This window comes from Artemia franciscana, chromosome 8 (assembly GCF_032884065.1).
Source record: "Artemia franciscana chromosome 8, ASM3288406v1, whole genome shotgun sequence".
In the NCBI taxonomy this organism is placed as follows: domain Eukaryota; kingdom Metazoa; phylum Arthropoda; class Branchiopoda; order Anostraca; family Artemiidae; genus Artemia; species Artemia franciscana.
The window spans coordinates 52,043,669-52,065,178 of NC_088870.1; the positions used below are offsets into that span (position 1 = coordinate 52,043,669).

Genomic DNA, 21,510 nt, shown 5'->3' on the forward strand with positions numbered 1-21,510 from the left:
GGTCCACTCTAAGTGAGCTTAGAGAGTCACACTATTGATTCCCGTTCCAAACCAAATAGCCCGTGACACCAGGTCTTGAACCATTGACATCAGGATTTCATTTTTCCGCAAATGTATAGCCCCAATTATATGTTTTTCATGCTTGTTCTGTTTCTTGATCGCATCCCGTTTTTCAAAAAGACTTCAGTGCAAAGAAGCAAAGTCGATGAAAATCAATCCCTTTTTGAGTGAGTCCCCAGCATATACAAACCAGTTTCCTGATTCATTTCTCTCATTTAGAAGTCTTTTAAGCTCAGCTGTAAGCTCTGTGCTTTCATTTCTTAGCTTTGAAGTATTTCATTTGTTCTATTAGCATTCCTAAGTTTTCCCGAATTTCCGGACACTTTGCATTCAAATTATCAAATAAAATGTGTTTTTTTACTCCCCCCCTCTCTCCTGAAAAGCTCCTGCATACAAGTCTAATTGCGATTTCTATGCATACATGTCTAATAGAAGAAAGAGAGAGAAATTTAATACGTTATAATATAACATGATTATATAATATAACACAAGAATATAAAATGATCCCTTCAGATGAGATGCTAAACTGCGATGCTACCGCAGGCCTATCCTCATGTTTACCAGATGCTTGCTTATGTAAAAAAGAGTGATAGGCCCTCTGAGCCAACATGGAAATACCATTCCGCTGAAATGCAAATTAGCCACTGGTCGCTACTTTTATGAGGATGGCTAGCCATAGGACTTAAGTGACTAACTGGCGATTTTTTTCGACTTTTACTGGTTGTGATCAAGATTCTGGTAGAATCACTGTAAATTTGTAGAAGAGGGGTATTTAACGCCAGAGATTTATAAAGTCATGTTTCTAGCGACCGCCCAAACACAACTGGCTCCTCTTTATCCCCAGTTCCTTGTATGAGGCTTCTCACAGAACCTAAAGTCGATGCCCTCACCCTTTTCACTCGATTAGGTAACCAACCGTAAATATTTGTGAGATATTCACTATCTTAAGGCTGACTGGCCTCTCATTTTTCTTACATGAGTTTTGCTTCGAGAAAAACATGATCGTACCATCAGGCTATTTCTACTACATCGTATGATAACTCTGTGCCATGATAGTCAAGTGTGATAGTCTTCTAAAGGGTCCGCTATATGGATTGTTAAAAATATCATGTCTGACAGGAATTGATGCATAAGCAAGCCTTAAGACTAAGTGACGTCGCCATATGATTTCTGGCTAGAATGTCTGATAACAAGCAAAATTCTCTAAGATTTTCCTATAAATTTCTCAAGAAGAAACTTTTAAAAATCGATCTGTAAAAAAACACGAATACTATGTTCTTTTGGGATTGTATATTTCCGTTCTTCTGGAAGCTTTTATTTATTTCAAGCAATATTCTACCAATTGGAATAGTGAATTTTTCAATTAAGGCGTGAAACAGAATCAAAACGAACATCCGTATATTTAAGCAAGTTCTAGACTACAAAATATACACAGTGTAGCGACAAGACCTACCAAACATTCATTCAAAGGAAGCCGAAAGGAGAAATAATTCTTTACTTTTTATTCATTTAACTGTGCAATACAAATTTACGCGTTGTAAACCTTCTGTTCCCCTCTTTAAACAATTTTCTTTGCGTATAGGGAACTTCTGGTACACCCTATGCATTGCAAACATAAAATTGCCATATCACAGAACCTAAGCCGCATAAGTTCCTTCTCTATATTTATCTCAAGATACAACCCTCCTCAGAGAAAAGGGCCAGCCAGGAGCAAAGTTTGGGCTGCGGTCCCGCTGATTTAATGAGGCTGCATGTTATTTGGAAAGAGGATTTTAGGATAAAAAGACAAAATAGTATGGACATATTAAAGTGATGATTTGCTTAATTTCAGGCCGTCATTCTCCTTCAGTTTATTTATTGTATCGGAGGACTTATTTTCAAAAAAGAATTTTTGACAAAATGTTGTACATTTTTCAAGATTTAATTGGTTGTTCCATCTTGGAGAGCTGAATTCCATAATTCAGTATCTCTTAAATTGAGGCATAGTTGGTATACGCCCAGTAGCTGCCATATTCAGCCCTAAATGCATCTACTGGAGTAAATATAACAAGTATTTTCTTATTGCCCTGCTCGTTCCTTATAATTATTTGACAAAACCTAGTAAATGAAAAACCAACCTTGATTAACTAAAGTATTGCTGACAAAAATTTCCTACTTCTTAAATAGTACTATAAGTACGACGAAACTATAGAAATTAACGTAGACATTGCCCAATATTGGAAAAAATTCTCAACATTGCCAAAAATCCATAAAAACAATTTATTTTACAAGCCAGAATCCATGAGGATCCATCAGTACATTTTTGACATGATATATATTTTTGAAATCTGAGTCGTGCTCTGTATCTTTAGTTGTATAATTAAAGGCACAAATGGAACCTTTGATCATGATATTGGTGGGGAGTTTTGTAGGTGATTTGGATTGGAGGTTTTGCGGTCTCTTTTAAACTTGGTAATAATATTCTGTGTTTTTCTTATTTCGGTGACAATCTATGAGGCTCCATGAATACATTTCGGATATAGTATATATTGTTAAATTATGAGTTTTGTAAGAACTTTCAGTTGTATGATTGAGGGTACAAACTGAACCCTTGATCACGAGGCTAGTGGGGAGTTTTGCAGGCTATTTAGGTGGGGGGGGGGCTTATTGTCTCCATTACGCTTGGTGATAATATTTTGTGTGTGTTTTTTGCATTTTGGATATCCAGATCGAGTTGACCTGGTCCCTAGTTGACCGTTGTCCCTAAACAATTTATGTTTATTTAGTGCCATCTCGTGATATTTCTTTATCCCCTTTAACTCTTTTTCAGACTGCTATTTTGTACACTGCTAACGGTTTTTGGGCTGCCATACTCAGTCCTTTCAGGTTTTGGAGTATCTTATATACTTTGGCGTTAATAATCACAGCCGAGAATCTCAAACCAATTCATTTACTGTAAGTTGATTTTATTTTTTTTGCGTTTGTTGCGTGTGCCTTTAACTTTGATTTGTCTATTAGAATGATTTCTCTTCAATTATGAAATATCACGCTTTATTGAACCATGCAGCCATCATGCAATGATTGCTGTGATTTGAATATGAAGCTTCAGTCTCGACTTGAGAATTTATTTACGAAATAGGAAAAGTGAGAGAAGTTAATTGGGAAGTAACATGACATAGTTTAACTATATTAGTTATTTAATGTAATTTAATTAATCTATATATATAAAAATAAGTTGTCTGTTTGTGTGTCTGTCGACTGACGTCGTGTTTGTCCGCATATGACGTCTGAATTATTTCATCATATACCAATTCAAAAACGAATGTATTCAAGCAAAAGTAGCTGAGTTGGTAAAGCGTTATGTTCCAGGTTCTAGGTTCGAGAGGTTCCAGGTTCGAACCTTGGCCGTAGCATTAATACAAAAGAAGAAGAAAAAAACTAAAAAAGGTAAAAACTACAAAAAAACTAAAAAGAAAAAAACTAAAAATTCTAAAAAACTAAAAAAAAAACTAAAAAAAGGTAAAAAACTAAAAACTAAAAAAGAAAAAAAAACTAAAAAAGGTAAAAACTAAAAAAAAAAATAAAAAGAAAAAAACACTAAAAACTAATAAAAAAAGCTAAAAAACTAAAGAAATAAAAAAAAAATAAAAAAAGGTAAAAAACTAAAAAAAAACTAAAAACTAAAAAAGAAGAAAACCTAAAAAAAGGAAAAAACTGAAAAATAAAGGAGAAAAAGAAAACAAAAAAATAACAAAATAAAAAAAAATAAAAAAAGGTAAAAACTACAAAAAAAACTAAAAAGAAAAAAAACTAAAAAAGCTAAAAAAAAGATAAAACCAAAAAAAAATAAAAAGAAAAAAAGGAAAAAAACAAAAAAATTATTTCATCATATACCAATTCAAAAACAAATGTATATACAGACCGGGACACTGGGACACAAATGACGACCGGGACACAGGGAATATAAATGACGACCGGGACACTCAAAGAGAAATTACAGACTGGGACACCGGGACACAAATGACGACTGGGACACAGGGAATATAAATGACGACCGGGACCTCAAGGGCAATCATTAGAATCATGAGGTATAGATCCGAATACGGATTGTTTTTCCCATGGACAATTATATGTTGCATGTTCAAAGAATGTTGTATATTTAACGATTAACGCATGCGGGGAGGCTTGGGGGGGCGCGAATCGCCCCCACCTAATAGGTGTTGGGGTGGTGCGAAGTGCCACCCCAACAGCTAGTATAATATCATAAACATAACTATATTAATAAGTTATATCAATTCCCCGAATTTTTTTGCAAGGAATACGCGAAACAGATAACCATTATTAGCAAAAGAAATTGCTCTTCTGCGCACAATTAAAACTGTAACTTGGATTTGATTTTCGCTTAATACCCCACCACCTGTCCTTGACATCGCACCTATCCATGAAATAACTGAGCTTATGAATGAACCGGATTCTACGTTGATTTTCACGTCACACTTTTACTACAGAAATAAAAATATTTGAATAGCAAGAACCTTGTTTGAAAATCTTTTATCGAGACTAATTTTTCCCGAGTGTTATGTGCTAATACTATCTCTTTGTATCTTTTCTTATATTCATCATAGAAATAGCAAAACAACTATCAACACGTTTTTTTTAATTTTAAACATCATGCCATAAATCTTCAGTCGGATTGGTCAATTTTAAAAATTACCCTTAAAAATTGCGTCATTTTCAGCTCACCAAGTTATGCATGGGATACATTATAAGTGCTGATGTTGTACACAGGTAGGTAAGCAGGGATTTTTTGGGGGAGGGGAAGGGGCAATAGAAAATTATTTGATAACTTGAATGGGAAGTGACCAGAAATTCTGCAAAATTTAGAACTTAGGAGGAGGGAGAGGGAGACCCCCGCTCTAATTACATCCCGGTTTTGGGCGTAATTTTGTGTTTATCGTTAAATGTTATTACAGTCTGGCTGAGAATGATACTACTGATTAATGAAATCGAATACCTCATGTCTAACAGGGGGAAGCCATCGTAAAAGTTTGTGTGATTCAGACTCTGTTTACGTTATAACTATTATTAAATCCTTGCAGCAAGTTTTGGTACGTTCGGTCAGTTTTGACCCGGCGTCCCTTCCACCGTTTCATGCATATGATTTTTCTAATAATCTCTTTTTCCCAGGAACGCTTCAAGAGTTTGGAGTCATCAACCGCAAAATGCCACGAACGCTATACTTGCTGAAGAAGTAGAAGAATGAAGTCACTAGCCACACTCCTCGTATTCAGAGTTCTTTTAATACGAAAAGCTTTACAGCACAGACAATTCAAAACAACAAAATTATTGACTCTAATGAATTTCGTAAACTGCCATCTAGCGTTTGCTTGCACATTTGCCAACTAATTATAATTAACTTTAATGAAGAATTGGGTAATTTATAACATCTTGAATAAGTATGAAGGAAAGATTGTCCTTGATATTTAATGCCGCAGTTTAACCTGACAATGCTAAATATCTGATAAACTAACTGGTGGAAATGGGATTCCTTTAAGGATGTTTACTTTGCTTAGAGGGGAGTACAACTGCGTATAATTCCCAGAGAATTGGCACCCCTTCAGAGGGGCCACATTTTTACGAACGCTCATTACGTTTAGATGGGAGTTTTAAAGGTCTAAGTTTAGGGGGTGTCGGCACCCCTGTAATGGGGTTACAGCAGCAAACAAGTGGCAACCTTGTAGGCTCATATTTTTGGCTTAAATGCATTCATCTGCACTAAATATCTGGAAAAAATGAATTTTATCGTGACAAATGCTTATCCGTCTCTAAAAGCTTAAAAAAAAAAAAAACATGATCAGTAAGGGGAGTTGAAGTCCTTTTCAGAGCAACCCAAGGAAGCTTTCAAAATTTTAAATATTAACCTCTTACAAATTTTATATTTTTAGATTCTGTATAAAAAATAAAACGTATTTTGTGGTTTAATTTTTTTTTAATGCTCAAATTAAAAGAAGTCAAATTTACAAGGAGGTTTAACAGGTAAAAACTACCAAAAATGATTAATTTTGCTGTAACTTTCAAATGCGTGTAGCTTTTGACGGGAGTGTCTTCGAAAAAAGGATTTTCTAATAAAATGTACTTCATGTTTTGTCTAAAAATTTAAAGATGAAAAGACAATTAGATGTTACCATTGAAAATATTAACTAATATCCTTTATGAAGACGCCCGGTATGCGACTCAACCCAAGCGTAATAAACATCTGTGAAAGGATCCTTATTCATCGCTCACCTTTTTGTATCAAGTCCTGTGAAGATAAGTGGGACATCGTGTGTATACAAAAGAGAAACTAAATTAATGGGGAATGTTGCCCATGAATAGGCCTACATGTTTAGGTACAAAATTACTTGTCTATAATATGTTAAGTCAGCCACTGAAGCATGGAATGGAACTCATGCCCTGCTTCTTGAATATATATAGATATTTTCTCCCAAAAATTGCGTTTGTTTGTGGATAATCAGCCAGTTTTTGTGTTTAATTTGATTTTCGAGTTCAGGTTCAACAATCAAAATCCTTTGTCTTCTAAAAGTCTTTCAGAAGACATATATTTTTTTGTAGTTTTTTTTTATAGTTACAATATGTACAAGGATACTACAGGAAATGGGGAGAGGGGAGATAACCCACCATAGAAGTATCCGTTAATCCATCACTGTAAAAAAAAACATGAAAAAGGACGTGAAATTCAAATAAATTTCATGAAAGCGTGGAATCGAATTTAAAATTTATGTTAAATTTGAATTTACTAAGAATTATTGAATTTAACTAATTTTAAATTATACGAAATTAATTTGTTTATTATTATAGTTATTATCACTATTTTATATTTATTATATTATCATTTATTATAATTATTATTTATAATTTATGTTAATCAGTGTTTATGATTTAATTTTATTTATTTATTTAATTAAATCACTTAAATTGAATAAAAATAAAAATCAAAAATAATTTATATTTAAAATAAATTAAAAAAAATAAATTAATTTAAGCCTGGTTACTGGAAACCTGGATACTCAAGCCTAAAAAGCATTGGTCCATTTTCTCTGTAAAAAAAAATATTGTGTTACGCAAAAACGTTAGATGGTTCTTTATTTTATTACCAATAGTTTAAATGTAGTGTTCAAAATGTTTAAAAGTTTAAAATGTTTAAAAGTTTTTAAATTTTTAAAGGTCAGCAATTTTATTGGTTTGGATTCACTGTGTTTCGTAGTATAGAACCTCCTCTGGCTTCATGTTGAGCACTAGTTTATAACATGTAGTTTTTTTTCTCTTCATGTGACTTGGTGTTTTTAAAATGAGATTGTCTTTACAATGCTTTCCAATGTATTTACAAATTTTCAAGACCCATTCCTTACAAACGACGTTATGAAAAGTTTGTAGGTTAGTTGTGTTAACTTTATTTTAGTTGTGATAATTTATAGTAATTTGCGTGTGACATTGAAACTATTTTTTAGAATTATTCAAACTTCATGTCTACTCTCACCTATGAATGAAAAAATATCGCCTTCCGGTCAGTTCAAATCACAAAGTGTTAATAGAATAGTTACGCACGGGTATTTTGCTTTCTCTGGGGGGAGGGGAATAATTTTAAAAATGCTAAAAAAATAATACGTGAATTATGTAGAAAATATAAAGAATTGTATGAAAAACTGTAAAAATTTTAAGATTTCGAATCAGATTGGGTCCGAATCCCACTTTCCTCTATACTTGCCGAATGTATAGGCATACATAAACACGTGTATTTGGAATCCTGTGGCTATATACGCAAAACAAACACGAAAATCAGAAAAAAGGTAATAAAATTCGACAAATTTATTCAAACTAGTCAAAATTCGGCACTTCCATGCCGTTCTTTATAAGACACCCTAACGGTATAATTAGGTCTCTCGAAGTGACGTAATATGCCTGGGAGTTATTATACCCAATATACCTAGGAGCTATTATACCTGAGAGCAGCGGTACATCCTTCCGAAAAAAAAGTATCCCTAAAATTTGCCAGCCTTTGGTGTTTAGACGAAAAATAGTCCAGCCTCATAACTAGTTTGGTTACTAGTTCTTCAGTGCCATTGTATATGCGGTAATACCTTTATTTTTTAGTTACAAACTACAGATTGTATACAGTTACAAGTATTGTACCTTTATCTTCAGAGCTATCGCATTATCACACAATCCTTTAAAAGCATGTTTATTATCGGTTGTTATTTTTAGCATTGGAGCTTAAAATTTCTCCAAAATAGTTGTTATTTTCTACTGAATAATTGAAAATATATTGAATATTTGCACTTTGTACCCCTCTCCCTCCTTCCTTAAAATAACCTATAGACAGGATAGCCCCCCGCCTCGTATCTGTATATAGGGATTTGTTTTGGGGTAATGACCCTAGCTTCGTTATCTGAAGCTGTCTACTCTTTATACCAACGTTAATCAGAAAATTACGTCAATAAATCATTTTTTGTGTGTTTCTAGTCTAGTTTATGCTTTTAACTTTGTAGTCTAAGCCACTTTTGCTGCTTGATTGCTAAGGCTCATTATTAATAAGTTCGTTGCCTGGTCCTTACCCTTCCATGCCACTTCAAAAATGACATAATGTCATAGGGAGGTGGCCAAAGCAATAGCATTGAGCTTGTTGAGATGGGAAAGGATTGTTTGCCATCATTTTTGCCTCATGTAAAAGACCAAAGATCAGCTTTAATCCTGCTTGTGATGATCATTAAGAACAAAAGAAAAACAACTTGCTAGTATTTACTTCCATTGTTAGGAGCTTAGCGAGATTTTTGATGATGTTATGTCAATAAATATTTGCCAATATTCATTTCTAGTAATGAATATTATTAAATGTTTATTAAGTATATTTAGCTAATAAATTCATGCATAAGCACCCTAAATTCTTCAGGTTTCAAAGTCACTATAATTTGTTACTTTTTCCGTTTAATTTGTCAGGCTTATATTCTGTTATTTTAAGTTTCTCTTTCATGATTTGATGTCTATTTATTTTCAACAACAAAAATAAGTATGCTATATGCTTGTCTCCTTATATATTTTGGTGCGCATTCAGATAATTAAACAGAAAACTACTGAAAGCAAAACTTCTAACTTACGGTTTAACTTAAATTCCTTGGACAGATGAGTCAGGTATGTACACTGGCTTTTGTTCTTGGAAGAGGTCAGCATTTCAGTACCGAAAGATCAACCTTAACAATAGTGCAAATAATAGGAAAATTGAAGTGAAAATATAGACAAGGCTGTTAAAATCCTTCTTTTTTTTGGGGGGGGGGGTCAGAAAACTGCGTATCGGCTAGATTTAAGCTGTAAGTTCAGTATATTTGTTCCGCTTTTAATGCAAATCTGTTCTTAGAAGATTGTCTATGCTACCACTACGGAGATTGATCTCTCGACCCTTAACTGAAATGGCTGACTTAACTGGCACTTGACTTGTAAATTGACTTAACTTGTAACTTAACTGGGATAGTCTCTCATGAACTATCCTGGGGCAGGTGGCGGCATATCTCAGTACAGGGAGCTCAGTCTCAATAACAGTGTAAATTCAAATGTAAGCAAACCTGTTAAAATCCTTTTTTGAGAGGGGGGAGGGGGCTTCAAGCAATGCTTACTGGCTGGGTTTGAGCTGTAAGTTAAGTACTTTCGTTTCGCTTTTCATGCAGGTGTGTTATTAGGAGTCCTTATCTGTGCTACCACTTCGTAGTTCGATCTCTCAGCCCTTAATATGAACTGTCCTGCGGCAGCTAGATGGGAATCACTTCTTCTGTTTATTTAGTTGTTGAGGCGTCACCAAAGTTTATAATTGCGTGTCTTTCTCATCAGTGTATCCATGTCTGTTTTAATTCGCATAGCTAGGTTTTGAAAAAAATATAATGGCTGTAACTGTATATAGTTAGAACTTGAAATATGTATGTATTAGATTATTCAAAGTAAGATCTTTTGTGTGTTCCAAAACTTGTCATTAATGATCATTAATTACTTGTTCCTATCTCTAAATGCTAGAAAACAAATTTAGTCACTTAAAATCTTATAAAATATAAAAGAGTTTAACATTATGGTCCGGCCTGCAGTTATAGTTGTTCAATTTTACATGTATATGTTTTGCCCTGACAACAAAATTAGCCTGAAATAGCCCCTGGAATACTTATAATAGATAAAAATAGATAACATTGTAGTCCGCTCTGCGAATATAGTTCTACATGTTTTTTGCCCCTGACAACAAATAACCCTGATAAGTTGCCCTTAATAGCAAATTTAGCCCCTGATGCTGATGATTTATGAAAGGGCATAACATTGTAGTCTGTTCTGGTTATACAAACTACCTATAATTTTTTGTTATTCATTGTCTTGGACCGCAAAATAATAACTCATTATCAGTTACAGTTAATGATGGTAGAGTTCTGGAACACTCCTTGCCTCTTGTTATAACAAGAACGTATCCAGGATTTTTTTTTAGTTACAAAAAAAAACTTTAAAAACGCATCAAAAATTTGTTTATATTAATTTTTATTATGTTTTTACGAGCTGGGCCAACATCTCGGGGAGAGGGGTCTCAAGCCCCCCCCTTCCCCTGGATACGGCCTTGGTTCATAACATGTCTCCTCATGTACTATTAACGAATGCTTAAATTATTTTAGTCATGGCTAATAAATGTTATATGATATACCATATTCTTCAGAGTTCAAAGTTCGTATAAACAATAAATTTACAACAAAACAAATTCTCCTATAAGGCCCTACGGCCAGAAAGGTACAGGAAAAAAAAAATATACCTTTTTTTCTTTTTTTTATGGCACTTGGTATTTATCAAGTGACATACAGCGATCGCGATATTTATCAAGTGACATACAGCTGTCTGTCGGTCTGTCTGTCTGTCAGTCTGACTCTCATTCCCGGTTTTACTAGTTTGGGCACTTCCAGTCAAGCTACGACGACGAAATTTGACAGTTGTATCAGGGACCAGACCAGATTAAATTAGAAACAGTCGTTTCCCCGATTCGACCATCTGGGGGGGGGGGGGGCAGGGGACGGTTAATTAGGAAAAATAGAAAAATGAAGTATTTTTAGCTTACGAACGGGTGATCGGACCTTAATGAAATTTGATGTCACAGATCTCTTATTTTAAATCCTGACCGAATGCGGTGAAATTGGGGGGAGTTGGAGGGGGAAACTTGAAATCTTGGAAAACGCTTAGAGTGGAGAGATCGGGATAAAACTTGGTGGGAAGAATAAGCATAAGTCCTAGATACGTAATTGACATAACAGGACCGAATCCACTCTCTTGGGGGAATTAGGGGGGGGGTTAATGCGGTTGATCTGGAACAACTCGAAAAAATTAGGCATTTTTAACTTACGAACGAGTGATCGGATCTTAATGAAATTTGGTATTTAGAAGGACCTCGTTACTCAAACCTCTTATCCGACCGGATCATAATTCATAATTGGACATAATTCGGAAAAATTAGAAAAAAATGAGGTATTTTTAACTTACAAATGGGTGATTGGATCTTAATGAAATTTGATATATAGAAAGATCTTATGTCTCAGATGCTCCATTTTCAACTCGAACTGTATCCGGAGACATAGGGGTTGGAGGGGGGAAGTAGAAATCTTGGAAACCGGAGAAATCTTGGAAAACGCTTAGAGTGGAGAGATCGGGATGAAACCTGATGGGAAGAATAGGTTCAAGCTCTAGATACGTGATTGAACTAATTGGAATGGATCCGGTCTCTTTGGGGGAGTTGGGGGTATTTCCAGTGCTTTGGCGAACTCGGTGCTTTTGGACGTGCTAGGACGATGAAAATTGGTAGGCGTGTCAGGGACCTGCACAAATTGACTTGATAACAGTCGTTTCCCGATTCGACCATCTTGGGGGGGGGGCTGGAGGGAGAGAAAACATTGAAAAAATGAGGTATTTCTAACTTACGAATGTGTGATCGGATCTTAATAAAATATTATATTTAGAAGGGCCTCGTGTCTCAGAGCTCTTATTTTAAATCCTGACCGGATCTGGTGACATTGGGGGGAGTTGTAGGGGGAAACGGGAAATCTTGAAAAATGCTTAGAGTGGAGAGATCGTGATGATAATTGGTGGGAAGAATAAGCACAAGTCCTAGATACATGATTGGCATAATCAGATTGGATTTGCTCTCTTTGGGGGAGGGGGGGGGGTGGGGTAATTCGGAAAAATTAGAAAAAATGAGGCATTTTTAACTTACGAACGGGTGATCAGATTTTATTGATATTTAATATTTAGAAAGACCTCGTGTCTCTGAGCTCTTATTTTTTAATCTGGACCGGATCCGGTGACATTTCGGGGAGTTGGAGGGGGAAACCGGAAATCTTGGAAAATGCTTAGAGTGGAGACATCGGGTTTCAACCTGATGGGAAGAACAACTTCAAGTTCTAGATACGTGATTGACATAATTGGAACGGATCCGCTCTGACATTGCGGGGAGTTGGAGGGGGAAACCGGAAATCTTGGAAAATGCTTAGAGTGGAGAGATCAGGTTTCAACCAGATGGGAAGAATAAGTTCAAGTTCTAGATACGTGATTGACATAATTGGAACGGATCCGCTCTCTTTGGGGGAGCTGGGGGGATTTCCAGTGCTTTGGCGAGTTCGGTGCTTCTGGACGTGCTAGGACGATGAAAATTGGTAGGCGTGTCAGGCACCTGCACAAATTGACTTGATAACGTCGTTTCCCGATTCGAACATCTTAGGGGGGGCTGGAGGGAGAGGAAAAATTGAAAAAATGAGGTATTTCTAACTTACAAATGGGTGATCGGATCTTATTAAAATTTGATATTCAGAAGGGCCTCGTGTCTCAGAGCTCCTATTTTAAATCCTGACCGGATCCGGTGACATTGGGTTGGAAGAGGAAGAGTTGGAAGAGGAAGAGTTGGAAGAGGAAACCGGAAATCTTGGAAAACGCTTAGAGTGGAGAGATCATGATGCGAATATACAACATTCTTCGCTGTCCCATTGTCTGTGCATATAAATAGATTGTCAGGTTTACCAACATATAATTGTCCATGGGAAAAACAATCCGTATTCAGATCTATACCTCATGATTCTAATGATTGCCCTTGAGCTTTATTGATGGTGATTGCTAATCGAACATTCTCTGTGTCCTCGTCGTCATTTATATATCCCCCTGTGCCCCCCGGCGTCCCCGTTATAGTTGTATCCCTGTGTCCCGGTTATTTATATTCCCTGTGTCCCGGTCGTCATTTGTGTCCCGGTGTCCCAGTCTGTAATTTCTCTTTGAGTGTCCCGGTCGTCATTTATATTCCCTGTGTCCCGGTGTGCCGGTCGTCATTTGTGTCCCGGTGTCCCGGTCTGTATATACATTCGTTTTTGAATTGATATATGATGAAATAAATTTTTGTTTTTTTTTCCTTTTTTTCTTTTTATTTTTTTTTGTTTTTACCTTTTTTTTTAGCTTTTTTAGTTTTTTCTTTTTAGTTTTTTTTGTAGTTTTTACCTTTTTTTATTTTTTTTTTATTTTTTCTTTTTCTCCTTTATTTTTCAGTTTTTTTTCTTTTTTAGTTTTGAAATAATTTTTTTGTTTTTTCCTTTTTTTCTTTAAAGTTTTTTTGTTTTTTACCTTTTTTTAGCTTTTTTTGTTTTTTTCTTTTTTCTTTTTAGTTTTTTTTGTAGTTTTTACCTTTTTTAGTTTTTTTTATTTTTATTTTTATTTTATTTTTTGTTTTATTTTTCTGTTTTATTTTTCAGTCTTTTTCTTTTTTAGTTTTTAGTTTTTTAGTTTTTTACCTTTTTTTATTGTTTTTATTTTTTTAGTTTTTTAGCCTATTTTAGTTTTTTTATTGGTTTTTAGTTTTTTTCTTTTTTAGTTTTTTTTTAGTTTTTTCTTTTTTAGTTTTTTTTTCTTTTTTAGTTTTTAGTTTTTTACCTTTTTTTAGCTTTTTTAGTTTTTTTAGTTTTTTTTCTTTTTAGTTTTTTTTTGTAGTTTTTACCTTTTTTAGTTTTTTTCTTCTTTTGTATTAATGATTTGAACCTGGAACCTCTCGAAACTAGAACCTGGAACATAACGCTTTACCAAATCAGCTACATCGGCTTGAATACATTCGTTTTTGAATTGGTATATGATGAAATAATTCAGACGTCATATGCGGACAAATAAAGGAGAAAAAGAAAACTAAAAAAAATAAAAATAAAAAAAAGCTAAAAAAAGGTAAAAACCAAAAAAACTAAAAAGAAAAAAGGAAAAAAACAATACAATTATTTCATCATATACCAATTCAAAAACGAATGTATATGCAGACCGGGACACAAATGACAACCGGGACACAGGGAATATAAATGACGACCGGGACATTAAAAAGAGAAATTACAGACTGGGACACCGGGACACGAATGACGACCGGGACACAGGGAATATAAATGACGACAGGGACACAACTACAACGGGGACGCCGGGGGGCACAGGGGGATATCTATATATATAAAAATAAGTTGTTTGTGTGTCTGTCGACTGACGTCATGTTTGTGTTTCGACTGACGTCATGTTTGTCGACTGACGTCATTATAAGGATTGAGCTGTATGTTGTCATGAAGTTGTTTGTCGTCTGACGTCATGTTTGTCGACTGACGAAATTACAGACCGGGACACAAATGACGACCGGGACACAGGCAATATAAATGACGACCGGGACACTCAAAGAGAAATTACAGACTGTCTGTCTGTCGAGTGACGTCATTATATGACGTCTACATTATTTCATCATATACCAATTCAAAAACGAATGTATTCAAGCCGAAGTAGCTGAGTTGGTAAAGCGTTATGTTCCAGGTTCCAGGTTCGAACCTTGGCTTTAGCATTAATACAAAAGAAGAAAAAAAAAACTAAAAAAGGTAAAAACTACAAAAAAACTAAAAAGAGAATACTAAAAAAACTAACAAAGCTAAAAAACTAAAAAAAGGTAAAAACTAAAAAAGAAAAAAACTAAAAAAAACTAGAAAAAAGGTAAAAACTACAAAAAAAACAAAAAAGAAAAGAAAAACAAAAACTAATAAAAAAACTAAAAAAACTAAAAATTGAAAAAGAAAAAAAAAACTGAAAAAAAGGAAAAAAAACTGAAAAATAAAGGAGAAAAAGAAAACTAAAAACCGGGACACAGGGAATATAACTGACGACCGGGACACTCAAAGAAAAATTACAGACTGGGACACAAATAACGACCGGGAGATATAAATGACGACCGGGACACAGGGACACAACTACAAGGGGGATGCCGGGGGCACAGGGGGATATATAAGTGACGACCGGGACACTCAAAGATAAATTACAGACCGGGACACAAATGACGACCGGGACACAGGGAATATAAATGACGACTGGGACGCTCAAAGAGAAATTACAGACTGGGACACTGGGGACACAAATGACGACCGGGATACTGGGAATATAAATGACGACCCGGACACAGGGACACAACTACAACAGGGACGCCGGGGGGCACAGGGGGATATATAAATGACGACGGCAACAAAGGAAATGGTCGATTAGCAATCACCATCAACAAAGCTCAAGGGCAATCAATAGAATCATGAGGTATAGATCTGAATACGGATTGTTTTCCCATGGACCATTATGCGTTGCATGTTCAAGAGTCGGTAAACCTGACAATCTATTTATATGCACAGACGATGGGACAGCAAAGAATGTTGTATATTCGCAAGTTTTACGTAGTTAAAAACATATATATATATATATATATATATATATATATAATATATATATATATTATATATATATATATATTATCCGATGAAGATGCTCAAAGAGTCTATGCCAAAAAACTTGCTGCTGATAGAGAAAGTCAGAAAAGAAAGCGTGCCGAGGAATCAAAAGAACAGCAAGGAAACAGGCTTGAGGCTAAAGAACGCAAAACCGCGCAGTTAGATGAAGATCCACCTGGACAGCGAGAGTCAAAACATATCAAAACTGAAAATGATAGCGATGATGATTGGGTTTGGGATCTTGACTTGGATAAGGTCATCAATGCCTACCAGATTTTAGTTAAAAAAACAAAGGTTCGGCGATATGTATTTCATAGTGAAGCTGAAAAATAAAGAAGAAAAAGAAAACTGAAAAAAGAAAAAATGTAAAAAACTAAAAAATACTAAAAAGAAAAAACACTCAAAGAGAAATTACAGACCGGGACACAAATGACGACCGGGACAGAGGGAATATAAATAACGACCGGGACACTCAAGGAGAAATTACAGACTGGGATACCGGGACACAAATGACGACCGGGACACAGGCAATATAAATGACGAACAGGACACAGGTATTTAAGAATATCGTTCAAAGACAAATTTTTAATTGTAAGAAGACCGTTGAAAGAGAAATTTCTAATTGTAAAATGACTGAAGAACTACAATGGCAACACCCGAGGAAGCTGCTCAAAACGAATGTATTCACGCCGAAGTAGCTGAGTTGGTAAAGCGTTATGTTTCAGGTTCTAGGTCCGAGAGGCTCCAGGTTTTGAACCTTGGCTTTAGCATTAATACAAAAGAAGAAAAAAAACTAAAAAAGGTAAGAACTACAAAAAAACTAAAAAGAAAAAATATATATATATTTATATATATCATCTTTTCCACAAAAATAATAATTTAGTGCTTCTGCTTAAAAACAGCAATCGAATTGATGCCTCCTGATACGCAACTATCAACAAAGTGGCAATCGTTGTGGTCGGTGATCAGTTCTTACCTCGAGATAATATTATTTATAGGCGAAACAACCAGTTGACAAGAATTGCTTAAACTCATCGATGCTACGATGCCCTACAATATCCTGACGAATATAAATGACGCCCGGGACACTCAAATAGAAATCACAGACTGGGACACCGGGACACAAATGACGACGGGGACACAGGGAATATAAAAGACGACCCGGACACAGGGACACAACTACAACGGGGGCACAGGGGGATATATAAATGACGACGGCAACAAAGGAAATGGTCGATTAGCAATCACCATCAACAAAGCTCAAGGGCAATCAATAGAATCATGAGGTATAGATCTGAATACGGATTGTTTTCCCATGGACCATTATGCGTTGCATGTTCAAGAGTCGGTAAACCTGACAATCTATTTATATGCACAGACGATGGGACAGCAAAGAATGTTGTATATTCGCAAGTTTTACATAGTTAAAAAACATACATATATATATATATATATATATATATATACTAGCTGTTGGGGTGGCGCTTCGCGCCACCCCAACACCTAGTTGGTGGGGGCGCTTCGCGCCCCCCCCCAAGCCCCCCCGCGCGCGTAAGTCGTTACGCGCCATAATAGTTACGCGCCATTGTAGTTGTGTCCCTATGTCCCACCTGTGAATATAGATATATATATATATATGGTTTTAACTACGTAAAAACTTGCGAATATACAACATTCTTTGCTGTCCCATTGTCTTTGCATATAAATAGATTGTCAGGTTATCCCCCTGTTTCCCCCGGTGTCCCCGTTGTAGTTGTGTCCCTGTGTCCCGGTCGTCATTTATATTCCCTGTGTCCCGGGTCCCGGTCATCATTTGTATCCGGTGTCCCGGTCTGTATATACATTCGTTTTTTAGTTTTGTTTTTCTCCTTTATTTTTTTCCTTTTTTTTTCTTTTTTAGCTTATTTAGATTTTTAGATTTTTTAGTTTTTTTTATTAGTTTTTAGTTTTTATTTCTTTTAGTTTTTTTGTCCCGGTCGTCATTTATATCCCCCTGTTTCCCCCGGTGTCCCCGTTGTAGTTGTGTCCCTGTGTCCCGGTCGTTATTTATTTTTTAGTTTTTTACCTTTTTTTAGTTTTTTTAGTTTTTTTAGCTTTTTTATTTTTTTTTATTAGTTTTTAGTTTTTTTTTGTAGTTTTTGCCTTTTTTTTAGTTTTTTTAGTTTTTTAGCTTTTTTATTAGTTTTTAGTTTTTTTTTGTAGTTTTTGCCTTTTTTTAGTTTTTTTAGTTTTTTTAGCTTTTTTATTTTTTTTATTAGTTTTTAGTTTTTTTTGTAGTTTTTGCCTTTTTTTAGTTTTTTCAGTTTTGACGTCACCTGATCCAGTTTTTATCAGGTGACGTCACCTGATCCACGATCCACAGATCCACAAACAACTTATTTTTATATATATAGATAGTTTTTTTTTTTTTACTTATGTCCTGGTCGTCATTTATACTCCCTGTGTCCCGGTGCTTTGTTGATTGCTAATCGAACATTCCTTTTGTCCTGGTCGCTTTCTCTTTGAGTGTCGTCATTTATTAGTTTTTCCTTTTTTTTTAGTTTTTTATTGGTTTTTACCTTTATTTTAGCTTATTTTTCAGTTTTTTCCTTTTTTTTTAGTTTTTTTTTTATTTTTTATTTTTTTTAGTTTTTATATATATAGATAGTTTTTTTTTTTTTTACTTATGTCCTGGTCGTCATTTATACTCCCTGTGTCCCGGTGCTTTGTTGATTGCTAATCGAACATTCCTTTTGTCCTGGTCGCTTTCTCTTTGGAGTCGTCATTTATTAGTTTTTTCCTTTTTTTTTTTAGTTTTTTATTGGTTTTTTACCTTTATTTTAGCTTATTTTTCAGTTTTTTCCTTTTTTTTTAGTTTTTTTTTATTTTTTATTTTTTTTAGTTTTTTACCTTTTTTTAGTTTTTTTAGTTTTTTAGCTTTTTATACTTTTTTTATTAGTTTTTAGTTTTTTTTTTGTAGTTTTTGCCTTTTTTTTAGTTTTTTCAGTTTTTTTTTTAGTTTTTTTATTGGTTTTTTACCTTTATAGTTTTTTTAGTTTTTTAGCTTTTTTATTTTTTTTATTAGTTTTTAGTTTTTTTTTGTAGTTTTTGCCTTTTTTTAGTTTTTTTCAGTTTTGACGTCACCTAATCCAGTTTTTTCAGGTGACGTCACCTGACACATCCATCCACACATCCACAGACAGACAGACAACTTATTTTTATATATATAGATAGAAGATAGATAGATATATATATATTCACAGGTGGGACATAGGGACACAACTACAATGGCGCGTAACGACTTACGCGCGCGGGGGGGGCTTGGGGGGGGCGCGAAGCGCCCCCACCAACTAGGTGTTGGGGTGGCGCGAAGCGCCACCCCAACAGCTAGTATATATATATATATATACTAGCTGTTGGGGTGGCGCTTCGCGCCACCCCAACACCTAGTTGGTGGGGGCGCTTCGCGCCCCCCCCAAGCCCCCCCGCGCGCGTAAGTCGTTACGCGCCATAATAGTTACGCGCCATTGTAGTTGTGTCCCTATGTCCCACCTGTGAATATAGATATATATATATATATATGGTTTTAACTACGTAAAACTTGCGAATATACAACATTCTTTGCTGTCCCATTGTCTTTGCATATAAATAGATTGTCAGGTTATCCCCCTGTTTCCCCCGGTGTCCCCGTTGTAGTTGTGTCCCTGTGTCCCGGTCGTCATTTATATTCCCTGTGTCCCGGGTCCCGGTCATCATTTGTATCCCGGTGTCCCGGTCTGTATATACATTCGTTTTTTAGTTTTGTTTTTCTCCTTTATTTTTTTCCTTTTTTTTTCTTTTTTTAGCTTATTTAGATTTTTAGATTTTTTAGTTTTTTTTATTAGTTTTTAGTTTTTATTTCTTTTTTAGTTTTTTTGTCCCGGTCGTCATTTATATCCCCCTGTTTCCCCCGGTGTCCCCGTTGTAGTTGTGTCCCTGTGTCCCGGTCGTTATTTATATTCCCTGTGTCCTGGTCGTCATTTGTATCCCGGTGTACCGGTCTGTATATACATTCGTTTTTTAGTTTTGTTTTTCTCCTTTATTTTTTTCCTTTTTTTTTCTTTTTTTAGTTTATTTAGATTTTTAGATTTTTTAGTTTTTTTATTAGTTTTTTAGTTTTTTTTTCTTTTTAGTTTTTTTGTAGTTTTTACCTTCTTTTTAGTTTTGTTAATTTTTTTTTTTACTTGTGTCCTGGTCGTCATTTATACTCCCTGTGTCCCGGTGCTTTGTTGATTGCTAATCGAAACATTCCTTTTGTCCTGGTCGCTTTCTCTTTGAGTGTCGTCATTTATTTTTTTCTTTTTTAGTTCTTTTAGTTTTTACCTTTTTTAGTTTTTTTTTAGTTTTTAGTTTTTTTAGTTTTTTACCTTTTTTTAGTTTTTTTAGTTTTTTAGCTTTTTTATTTTTTTTATTAGTTTTTAGTTTTTTTGTAGTTTTTGCCTTTTTTTTTTAGTTTTTTGTCCTGGTCGCTTTCTCTTTGAGTGTCGTCATTTATTAGTTTTTTCTTTCTTTTTTTTTTTAGTTTTTTATTGGTTTTTACCTTTATTTTAGCTTATTTTTCAGTTTTTTTCCTTTTTTTTAGTTTTTTTTTTATTTTTTATTTTTTTTAGTTTTTTACCTTTTTTTTAGTTTTTTTAATTTTTTTAGTTTTTTAGCTTTTTTTACTTTTTTTTATTAGTTTTTAGTTTTTTTTTTTGTAGTTTTTGCCTTTTTTTAGTTTTTTCAGTTTTTTTTTTTAGTTTTTTATTGGTTTTTACCTTTATAGTTTTTTTTAGTTTTTTAGCTTTTTTATTTTTTTTATTAGTTTTTAGTTTTTTTTTTGTAGTTTTTGCCTTTTTTTTAGTTTTTTCAGTTTTGACGTCACCTAATCCAGTTTTTTCAGGTGACGTCACCTGACACATCCATCCACACATCCATCCACACATCCACAGACAGACAACTTATTTTTATATATATAGAAGATTTTGTTTTTCTCCTTTATTTTTTTCCTTTTTTTTTTCTTTTTTAGTTTATTTAGATTTTTAGATTTTTTAGTTTTTTTTATTAGTTTTTAGTTTTTTTTTTCTTTTTAGTTTTTTTGTAGTTTTTACCTTCTTTTAGTTTTGTTAATTTTTTTTTTTTACTTGTGTCCTGGTCGTCATTTATACTCCCTGTGTCCCGGTGCTTTTGTTGATTGCTAATCGAACATTCCTTTTGTCCTGGTCGCTTTCTCTTTGAGTGTCGTCATTTATTTTTTTCTTTTTTAGTTCTTTTAGTTTTTACCTTTTTTAGTTTTTTTTTAGTTTTTAGTTTTTTTAGTTTTTTACCTTTTTTTAGTTTTTTTAGTTTTTTAGCTTTTTTTATTTTTTTTTATTAGTTTTTAGTTTTTTTTGTAGTTTTTGCCTTTTTTTTTAGTTTTTTGTCCTGGTCGCTTTCTCTTTGAGTGTCGTCATTTATTAGTTTTTTTCCTTTTTTTTTTTAGTTTTTTATTGGTTTTTACCTTTATTTTAGCTTATTTTTCAGTTTTTTCCTTTTTTTTAGTTTTTTTTTATTTTTTATTTTTTTTTAGTTTTTTTACCTTTTTTTAGTTTTTTTAGTTTTTTTAGTTTTTTAGCTTTTTTACTTTTTTTATTAGTTTTTAGTTTTTTTTTTGTAG

General features: G+C 34.1%; 1 protein-coding gene and 1 long non-coding RNA gene across 3 annotated transcripts in view; one reads left to right on the forward strand and one right to left on the reverse strand.

Annotated features, from left to right (window-relative positions):
- Positions 1 to 10,758, forward strand: part of LOC136030548 (transmembrane protein 62-like) — a 100,889-nt gene extending 90,131 nt beyond the window's left edge. Inside the window, exons 14-15 of the mRNA XM_065709599.1 lie at positions 2,870 to 2,994; positions 5,227 to 10,758. Of these exons, the coding sequence (XP_065565671.1) occupies positions 2,870 to 2,994; positions 5,227 to 5,302 (201 nt within the window). The 3' untranslated portion in view covers positions 5,303 to 10,758. The remainder of the gene's footprint in view (positions 1 to 2,869; positions 2,995 to 5,226) is intronic.
- A 7,141-nt stretch (positions 10,759 to 17,899) lies between these two features.
- On the reverse strand, positions 17,900 to 20,835 carry LOC136030550 (uncharacterized). 2 transcript variants are annotated; one of them, XR_010618339.1, is made up of 2 exons: positions 20,740 to 20,835; positions 17,900 to 18,172 (listed from the first exon to the last, which is right to left on the reverse strand). It is a non-coding gene; the product is annotated as an uncharacterized LOC136030550 (long non-coding RNA). The 2 variants fall into 2 exon arrangements; XR_010618338.1 differs by lacking the exon at positions 20,740 to 20,835 and adding an exon at positions 18,981 to 19,065.
- Positions 20,836 to 21,510: the final 675 nt, after the last annotated feature.